This window comes from Azolla caroliniana, unplaced genomic scaffold, assembly GCF_043228905.1.
Source record: "Azolla caroliniana isolate FFs.n. ecotype wild unplaced genomic scaffold, voAzoCaro1.0.p SCAF_4, whole genome shotgun sequence".
Taxonomy (NCBI): domain Eukaryota; kingdom Viridiplantae; phylum Streptophyta; class Polypodiopsida; order Salviniales; family Salviniaceae; genus Azolla; species Azolla caroliniana.
Genome location: NW_028230439.1, coordinates 18,733,818 through 18,744,496, shown reverse-complemented (window position 1 = coordinate 18,744,496; position 10,679 = coordinate 18,733,818). Strand labels below are relative to the sequence as shown.

Genomic DNA, 10,679 nt, shown 5'->3' with positions numbered 1-10,679 from the left:
GCATGGGCTAATAATTTCAAATCTGGAGCCCAGGGAAGTAAGAAAAGATTTAACCTTCAGTATGTAAATGAGCAAACACATTATTTAGTATTGAGAGCAATACATGCATGAATGAAATACGGATCAAGACTCCAGAGTTCAGAGACCCTGATCGAGATTGAAACAAACAAGTAAATAGATTCACCACTTCTTGAACCATGATAATAGTGTTATTACTTCAGATTAAATTTTTCATTAACACTTTCTATAATGAAACAAAGTTCGTGTTTTTGGTATATAGAATAATATCTAAATACTGGCTTAAAAAACACCCAGAAGAAGATCTATTCTTCTCTGTATTTCATCTAAGCAAATCCCTGGGAAATGGAAAGAGATCAAAATACCGACAAGGATTTCTTCATTCCTCTTCTTTTGTTCTTGAAATTGAATATATATATATATATATATATATAAAGACTACTCAGGAAGGTTTGAACTTTTCTGTTGATTCTCTGTGCTATACATGCTATAAAATGAACTCATTTCTTTACTTTTGAAGTATGTCAAGGCAGCCCACGAGGCCCTTTCCTCCTTTTTTCATCCTCTGTTTTAATTGAAAACAGAGGAGGGCCTCTCTGTTCTGCCCCATATATTAATAATAATAATAATAATAATAATAGTTACTCTCTAACTTGTATGCTATGTATGGTTTCCCTCTGTTCCTCCTTTTCCTTTCTCTTGTAAAGAAAATCTAAAGCTGATTAAGATCATATCAATCTGACAAACTGATCAAATATGGCGTGTGACCTTTGAAGGGCTTTTAAGCCAGCTCAGATTTAATCTAAATACTAAATCTGAGCTGGGAAATTAAACAAGAAAAAAGATTACAAAGAATGGCAGCTATACCCATCTCCTTTGGTTGAATGATTAAATTAAAAAACGTAATTAACTATGTGTTGTGGGCAGATGAAGCGCTTGTCTCTGCAGACCCTGTTAACCTGTGCATGATGCATGATGCATATGTTAGTCATACCAAAATATAGCCCTAACTTCCTTTTTCATATTTATTATTTTCAGCCCTAGGTTTTAAAGAGCTACCAGAACACCTGAATGTTTGAATTCCAGGGGTATTGAGTAATTTTTGAAAACACAGGGACATTCTGGTGTTTTTCCAGAGGGGTGTTCTGATGAGTTTTTTAAATATAGGGGCATTTTGGTGTTTTTTTCACTTTATATTATCAAGATTGTGATGTCGAGATGAAGAATCTTTGCTTACTTGGAGAATGCAAAGAAGGAATGCCCGAAATCAAGCTGTACAGGATCAATGAAGAAATCTGTGTGATTAGTCAGATATGGAGCTTTAGACACACAAATTGACTGACAGACACTATATACACGTATATCATATACATATTTAGGGGACATAGGAATTCCTTTCATAAGAAAAGTGTTACTAATCAAATATAAGTAAAGAGTGGTTAAATATAACCAGATACCAGTAACTCTAAGATACAATATTGCTACTTGGGTAGCAAGAACGAGGTAATCATAACCCTAAGTATATGCCCAAGACATGTGGCTACCTAAACGTGCGTGGGTTACCAAATTGCCAAGCAGGAGTTAATGGGTTTATTATTAGCACTTCATTAGCCTCATTAACTCATGATTATACGCTTCCTCCAAGAAATAGGTAGCCTTAGGTCAACGTGGAAATCATAGCTATCCCAACTGGGTCTATGTAGAACCCATATAGACATAAGATTGATGAGTAGACCCGAGTCCATGTAGAAACTGTGGGCAATTATATAGCCGTCTACAGAGTCTACAGAACAACGAGCCAATTTCTCGCCTAATTAACTACATTAGTGAATACTTTATTGAGAGTGTTAGGTTAGAGATCTGCCAATTAGCTATGAGGACTAGCCAGTGTAATCGTTGGCCTAATTCCCTCTACATTAATGTGTAGTAAATGTTGTCAATTAAGTTAGAGATCCACCCAATAGCTATTTATGAGTGTACCACTAAAGTTCTTGAATTTAAGCAAAACAGATCATCAACGGATGTTGATGTGTAGCCTATAAAGCTAGACTTCTTAAATTTAAGCAAAGCAGATTATTTCAATTGGATTCATGATGTCATATTAAACTATTTAATTACCCTTGCATATGTGACTGCTTGAGTCCAAGGTATCCCCAAAAGAAGAAGGTAAATCAAATCTGGGTGGACACACCTCCACGGGAGCACCTTTAATGGAAGTGTCGTTGGAAGTGATGATAAGATTGTCGGAAGGTGGTGAATATGGCTTATGAGGGCTGGTAAAAGGGCTGTCAGGAAGATTATGTACTCCCTCACTGGAATTTAACAGTTCCAACTCACATATAAAAGCAATTAATGAATCAAGAAAATACCAAATACCCTCGCAGTTCTCTTGATTTCTTCAAATGCCCCTGGATTTTTGATATTTCCCCAAACACCCTTAGTCAATACCTCAATGAGAGAGGGGAAGATGAATCAACCATCTGATCCCTAGGGCATATACTTGACCAAGTGTATTGGAGAAATAACGAAATTTGAGGTCATTCAGGAAAATAAAGAAATCTTAGTGGTATTTGGGGGGGTTTCCCCATGGATGAAAGTTTAAGCTCACATAGACATTTGCAATTCGTCGCTGTCTTCATTCTGCAATTTAATTCCTAAATCATGGCCTTGGATAATGGACTTCGGCGATTCCACAAGATCTGCATATCCAGAGCACACATAAGAGTATGTGTTAGATGAATATACATATACCAAGGAGTAGGCAGTCAACCCAATTATGAATGGGAGTAATAAATAAATGGATGTAAACAGCAGCCCTGATAGCCACATTCATTCAGAACTTGAATGGCATGTACATCATGGTTCAGAGGTGGGGGTTGAGAATCATTTGCACTAATAATAATTTCCGTAATGGGTTGAGAGTTAGATATGATTATTGTATTCCTTATCAACATTCTTCATAATCTTTTCTAGTTTCAGATCATACACACTAAAAGTTTTGCAATAGAAATAGTAAAAATGAGAGCATTAATAATCACCGTATTACATACAAAGCTCAATCTTAATCTTAATTTTCATGCTATTGGGGGCCTCAGACTCTTGACCAAAGCATACATATATACAAAACTAAGTATAAGCATTCAAGCATAGTTCAATACTTAACAAAATAACCAAATAAGCAGTGTATAAGATCTCATAAGCCTACCTTCAGGAAGCACATCTGGCCGATGATCTTCTTCCTCTTCTTCACGAGCTGTAGAATCGTATTCAGTAATGCCATGACTATCCAAGGGGGATTGCAAATGGAGATCAAAAAGAGCCGATTGCATAGAAGCTATAACTTGGTCCACATCATTGATGCATGAGTCTTGTTGAGATTCATAATTATCGACATAGCACTCCTGATCTATATTCGAATCGGCAAGTAGCTGGAATTGTTGCATGTGATGCTTCTCTAACCGAAGCTCTGTGAGTCTCTTTCTCTCCATATCTAGTATCATTTCTTGCTCTTCCAATTGCCTCCGTAGTGCACCATGCTCTAAGAAAAACCGAGGTCCTGTCAAAAAACAAATAGGCATTGTATATATATTCATCAATCGACACAATACTGTTGATTAATCATCAAACTAGAACAGTGTGATTGTGAATCTTAATGAATGTATAAAATCCATTATTACAGAGATAAAATGTGAGTACCAGAAATGCTATCAAATGCTCTTAGATCCATTGGTAACTGTCCTGGAAGCATACCACGGGAGAAATCGGATCGTTCTGGGCATCTCCTGAAGAATATAGTATCAAGATGAATGATGAAGGGAAGAGTCATAATTTAATTCCAAGAAATAGATGAAATTAAACTAATTCTGGGAGAAACCAATCAAATTAACACTCACAAAAAACTGATTCCGAAAGAAAAAAGTTAACATTAACTACTAAGACAGTAACGATTCGAAAACAATCCATCAAATTAACATAAATATACATTGCGATGATATTGATTCGATCAAAATCAATTAAATTAACACAAACACACAGAATTGAATGAGCAAACAGGCTCCATCATAGAGATCAAGCTAATTCATTCAAAACCACTGCAGAAGTACATGTAAACAAACTCTTCTATGGTATAGATAGAGTTCACAGTGGTGGAAAAACATGTACAACTATACAAATCTTCAGGAAATAGAAAAAATATTAATTCTTGCACATCCACAGAGGTCGCACATATCATAGCTATCACTTTATTGATGAAACACTAAGGTCACCGAGTACTGTTTGGCATGCATGCATTACAAAGGATAGATCTATTTGTGAAACAAAAACATTTGCTCAGACCATGTTAAGAGGGGGGAGGTATCTATCTTGGGTACCTCTGATATCTTCAGAAAAAAAACCACAGTACCTGTCTGTGCCATGCTTTCCCTTCTCCTTGTATGGCTTTACAAGAACTCTAGCCCCACAGATGTAATGAGGATTTCCATTAGCCAATATCATCTTTACAGTCTCTGGATATATAAATGTCACGAATCCAAACATACGTTTCTGTTGATAGGGAATCCTCACATCTTGCACCGGTCCATAAGCCCTGCAAAGCCATGCATTGATTACAAAAGGACACAATTATGGAATAACCACCCATTTCTAATCACAAGCTCAGAAAATCTATTAAATTACCAGAAGAAAATATTGTGGTATAATCACCCATTTCCAAACACATACTCAGAAAAATCATGAACTACTGGAGGAACACTCATTATATAATCACCCATTTCTGATCACAAGCTCAGTATCTAACCATACACTTATTGTTAAAATTTGCCAGTAGAGAGAGATTGCACGACGTATTTTTAAGATAGTTAGCTGTTAAGGATCTCCACATAAAACCTTACAGAAGCTATGTCTAGTACAACTAGCGAAATCCTTACTGATAAACTTTCTACAAATTTTCCCTTGACTAATACTGTCTAGCATTGTGAATAAGGTTTCAACCCCATAACAAACATCCAATCATGAATAGGGTTATGATTCTGGTCTGCTCCAATATCATATAAACAGCCAATTAAAATAATGTGTTTTCCACACTATAAACAATCCTACACAAAAAATGGTATATAAACTACTGACCCAAACAAACAACAATAGTGTGCTTTGCACCCTATGCGATTTCTTGTTTTCATCTCCTAATGTGCTTGGTATCTTCTTAAAAAATGCAGAACTTGGGTTGGCAAAATGTTGGAGAAATCGAATCAAAATAACAGCATTAGGTCACTTGCTGGTTGATTTCCAAGCTTTTGACCTCTTTCATGCAAACATGAAGACGATATACACAACACGAAGAGAATCTGACAAGATTTATGTATGACCTTATCGTCACCCGATAGAGCACATCGTTGTGGAAGGAAAAACCCATACTCGATTGATAGACTATGACACGCAAGCATGGCCAGCAATTCAAACCTTAAAACGCGAGAAAACTAACAAGAAGAGTTGCATTACTCGGCAATGTGAATCCTAAAACCTCGTCATAGATAGTGCAGCACGCATGTGAGTATCTTCTGATGCAAGGGCAATTTCAATAAAAAAAGAACAAAAAGTAGCTTGAAAGAGATGCCTACAGGCTACCATGGTACGTACCCTCATGGAAGACAGTGTGACATGAATATGAAAATAAAGACAAAAATCTAAGCAGAAGAATTGCATACCAAAACCCTCATTATGAGCCCAAAACCGTAAGATCATTGAATACGAACGTAAATCATGGAGAGCAATGAAAGACAACGATCTGACCAGGATAAACTATATAGCATGGCATGTGAGCCCTAAACCCGAAAACCTTCATTAGGAACCCTAAACCCTAGGATCATTGATCAGAAAATGAGAGGGGTGGGTTTTGAAAGCAGTACAGGAGGAAGTTAGACAAAAAACAAAGGGGGAGTTGCCTAGGCTTCCATTGATGGCGCACATAACGAAGCCACCATAAACAATGAAGAAACCCATGACAGTAAAAAAAAAACCAAAAACCAAACAAGTAATAAATAATAATAACCTTCTTTCCCATTGAGACCGCATTAAAAATAGCTTCGATAAAGCCTGACCAAAAAGATATCGGTAAGTCCGTGCAAAACAGATTGGAAAACTAAAAAGCTCTAATGGTGCGGGAAGATCGATGGCCTGCTTGAGTCAAAGCAGGCTAGGGAGAGAGCTCTTTCATATAATATGTACATATATATGTATAGATGGGGCCTGCCCTGCCTCCCTGGAGATGGTGGGTACTTTTCCTGTTACCTGAAATGAGTTTCCGATATTTCCCGGGCAATGCCCTCCCTCAGCCTCCACACAAGACCATCATTCCATCGGAAAACCACACAAAACCATCATTCCATCATTCCTCCGAAGGAAGAGGAGATGTAGTAAGGGTATCTTTTGCCAGGAACATAAAAGGGAATTCCGAACTGGGCGAGAGTGTTCCCTCGAGGGGCATCTCGGGGGGGAATTAAAGGAAAACGTTTCAGTACATATGTAAAAAAAAAGGGAGAAAGGTGTTTTTTTCCGGGGGGAAGGAGGTGAGAGCCAGTTTTATTTTCCTGTGGATTTTGTACCTGAAGTAAGAAGAGACGTCTTCCTCGGAGAAGGCACTGTCTGCAGGGAACGTAAGGTAGATCTGACGAGATACTGATCCTAACGAAGCCGAAGAAGACAACAACGATGAAGAAGATGATGATGATGATGATGATGATGAAGATGAAGAAGAAGAGCTACTTTCCATCATCATATGATGATGATTCATACCACCACCATTGCTGCCTGACTCTTCATCTTTCTGTATCATCGAATCTCCTCCTCCTCCTCCTGCTCGATTACCATTGCTGCTACCGTTGTTGTTAGAATTCAGATTATCGTTACCACTGCCATTGTTATTATTATACAATATGAATCTGTATGCATCCTCTGCTAACACCACTGCATGCTGTCCATGAGGTCTGCAATGTAAACAAAAACAAACAAAAAACAATACTTTGATTATTGATTTATTATGTTACACGGACTATGAATATGCGTCTGATCTCATGGCTATGGCGACCTCTGAATGGTAACTAACGGTAATGGTGATGGATCAAAGGTACAAAAGAGTAGTGAATATCAGAAAGGTTATGGCTGTGGCGAGCACAAATGATCGATTATCATAGGTTGCATCAGGTCAGAACCTTGTATAGATCAAAACAGTCAGTTGGTAATGACATCACGATAGAGTGATTACATTACCTGTCGATGAGAGTGACAGAATTCTTTAGTCTCGCAAGAAGCTTCGTCAGACTGTAGCCTGCTTTTCCATGTCTCTGACTCTCAGTCAGATATCCATCCGCCTGAAGCGTCTTGCCAAACCGTTCATAATAAAGCTGTGGCAAAGATGCTATAGAGATTGGAGCTTTTCTGCCTCGCAGAAGTTCTTGTATCTCATATTCGAGCCTTTCTAAAGAGCCTGCAGAGATCTGCATATTTCCGTCATCGCTACCAGAGTCATTGAACTGTACTCCATTGCTGGGAGAGCTCAGAAAACCAGAGTCTGCCACAGTAGTAGACATGATCATATGATTGATGTTGGTATGAAGAAATTTACATTTGTTTCCATGCTTACAGAAACCTCGAGCATAGTATAGACATGGCTTCCAAGCTGCTGGTGATGCGATAATGCCATTATTATAAGAAGCAAGACTGTCGGGAGATATGGATAAGTCGCATGCAGAATAATTATTGGTGCGCCTGTTGCTTCCATTAAACCTCGTTTGATCATGGAAGCTAAGGCCTTGATCTAATTCGTTAAGCTTGCTACTAAGGATATCAGACTGCTGCAAGATTTGATCGTTTGCAGAGAAGACGTTATTATAGGAAGCTGGATGATGATCATGTTGCAGAGACTGATTATATTGATCAATGTTATTCAGGAGGGAGAAATCCGCAATATCAGAGAGATGCAAATCATTGCGCATACCGTTCAGAAGGTTCTGATGGTCTGACAAGAATCGATCTTGAAGGTGTAAGTCATGGCTCATGGATCTGTTAAATCGACGTGAGTTAGAGAGATTATCTTGTCCTCTGAGCAAGAGATGATCAGGGACCTGCCTATCGTCTTGTCCATGGAAGAACGAGCAATGGAACTGATGATGGTCAGCCATGCCAGAATTAGCTGCTGAAGGATCGTGCGGGGAACCAATCACCCCTGCGGAAATCGTCTGACCATTCAGTGGATGAAAATTAGGCAAGGTCGTGTGAGCAGGCGGAACTGTTGAGCTCATGAAATGAGAAGACGGATGATGATAATGATGAAGAGAGTTGCCATTAGGGTTTTGGACCTGTGTGGCAGAAGGTGTGATTATACTACTGTTACTGCTCAGCCCGAGCTCCTTTTTCACCTTCTGCACGAGCGCTTGCAGCACAGAATCATGGCTGAAAGCAAGCCTGAACATTTCCTGTTCTCCTTCGTCTTGAAGAAGAAGGTACCCCATTATCTTGGAACTATGGTGAGACTCCATAGCCTGCACTCGTGAATACACCATCTTCGTCACATCATAAGCATCCATGTTTACGTAAATAGGATACTGTTCCTTTTCTTCTTCTGAATCTATATACTAGAGAGAGAGAGAGAGAGAGGATGAGGACAAGCAGAGATCGATCAGATCTCCGCAGAATCCTTTTCTCTCTAATGCGAATTCCAAAATCTATGCGCGGAGGAGCTTGGTATTCAGATCTCTGCAGAGGCTCCAAAGAATCCCTTTTCTCGGTAGTCTGCAATATACAAGCTATTCCGAGCTTGATATATCAGATTCTTGCACAGCCCCTGAAGAATCCGTTTTGATCTCTCGGCTAATTTTACTATCGTGTACTGTTCTATGATCACGAGCTAAGCAGAAACATCAGCTCTCTATTTCACACCAATTCCCGACCCGCGATCTCAATCTGCATATATAATCTGAATCTGCAATAAAAACTCCATAGCTGAATGGTTAGTATGAGGTCTTGAAAATAGCCGAAATGAGAAAAAAAATAGTTGAATCAACAACGAATATGGAATAGTCACGTATAATATTAACGCAGTCCATGGAAGCTTGATTAACTTCCAATTGGAAGCTCTGGGAATGAGAAAGCTAAGAAAGAGAATAGCAATGTTGAATAGAGATGTCTTTGGAGGCCATATCCAAATGCAAAAAAACACTAAACAGTGAGGCTCGTGCAAATTGAAAACAGGATCTTTCAAATGAGCAATGTAATCGCAGAGATTAAAACGCAGAGGCACGTAGACAACACTTGGCGAAAACAATCCATGAAAGCTTTACGAAATACAAAATAGGTTGGTGGAATGAGAAATCTACAGATGTCGATCAGAAAAAAAAAACCAAAACTGCAGATATTTATTTATATGGATTGAAAATATGCAGAGAAATATGGATCACTGTGGCTAAGCCGCCTCCATTTGAAGCTTGAATAGAGTGCCTTGAATGAGGAAAACTCGCAGAGAAAACATATTTGCAAAAAAAAAGACATAACTTGCAAGTCATTGATCAGAATGGAAAATGATAGCGGATGCCAAGATGGAAAATGATAGCGGATCCATGGAAGCTTGAATACAGGGATCTTGAACGAGAAATACAACTAGAATGAGCTGAAGCCAAAGCCAAAAACCGGGGATAAATGCAATGAACACATTCGTAAGCAGATTTAAAACACCCTGCAACAGCTAGCAGAAAAGTGGAGAGAATGTGAAACCTGATTGACGATCGCAGGAGCTCGGGGGAGCTGATGAAGCTGCTGGTCCTGAGTTTGTATGGCTGTGTGTGTGTGTGTGTGTGTGTGTGTGTGTGTGTTGTGTGTGTGTGGATGTGTGTTTGCAGGTAGAAGAAGGGGAGAAGAGGGTGATGAAGATGAAGATGAGCTAGGGTTTTCTTTTTTTTAAGTACAGAAGGAGGCTGAGGTGCAGAATGGGGGGGGGGGGGGGTACTGTAGCTGAGGCTAATGGCTGTGAGTGAGAGTGAGAGAGTGCGTGTGAGAAGAGAAGAAGCTGGAGATGGCGATGGCGATGGCGATGAAGATGAAGATGGTGATGAAGATGAAGATGAAGATGAATATGAAGATGAAGATTAAGATGAAGATTAAGATGAAGATTAAGATGAAGATTAAGATGAAGATGGAAGATGGATAATGTGTAGCTGTGTAGATGGGGAAGAAAGAAGAAGGAGAAGAGGTGTTGGTAGTGATGGTGGTCTGTGTGATTATTAGTTAGTTAAGTTGTTGGCCATGAAATCAGGCGAAGAAGGTCTGCAGTTGAAGGGGAAGGGAAGAAGACATGGCGGCGGCTGCCCACTGCCCTGCCCAAAGAAAGGCCCCAAGCAAAAGGAAGGAAAAAGGCGGAAGAAGCTTAAAACAAAATGACACACTGACAGAGAAGGAGAAGGAGAAGGAAAAGGAATGGGAAGGAGAAGGAGAAGGAGAAGAGGAAGAGAGAGAGAGAGAGAGAGAGAGTTAATGAGAACGTGGACAGTGAAGAGGATAGATACTGATAGAGCAAAAGAAGAGAGAGAGAGAGAGAGTGTGTGTGTGTGTGTGTGTGTGTGTTGTGTGTGTGTGTAGGCAGAGGAGGAGCTCGATGGCTATGGCGGATCAAGGAT

The 10,679-nt window shown here is 39.3% G+C and overlaps 1 protein-coding gene across 3 annotated transcripts; it reads right to left on the bottom strand.

Moving 5' to 3' along the window:
• Window positions 1-207: 207 nt before the first annotated feature.
• LOC147865228 (zinc finger CCCH domain-containing protein 53-like) lies at window positions 208-8,749 on the bottom strand. 3 transcript variants are annotated; one of them, XM_087318007.1, is made up of 9 exons: window positions 7,282-8,749; window positions 6,618-6,998; window positions 4,421-4,603; window positions 3,715-3,800; window positions 3,224-3,574; window positions 2,627-2,717; window positions 2,137-2,330; window positions 1,256-1,313; window positions 208-977 (listed from the first exon to the last, which is right to left on the bottom strand). In XM_087318007.1, exons 1-9 carry the CDS (start codon window positions 8,595-8,597, stop codon window positions 929-931), a joined length of 2,709 nt encoding a protein of 902 aa, XP_087174133.1. In that variant the 5' UTR covers window positions 8,598-8,749; the 3' UTR covers window positions 208-928. The 3 variants fall into 3 exon arrangements, with proteins under 3 accessions (XP_087174133.1, XP_087174135.1, XP_087174134.1); XM_087318009.1 differs by having other exon boundaries at window positions 1,256-1,290; XM_087318008.1 differs by having other exon boundaries at window positions 2,633-2,717.
• Between the last annotated feature and the right edge of the window lie 1,930 nt (window positions 8,750-10,679).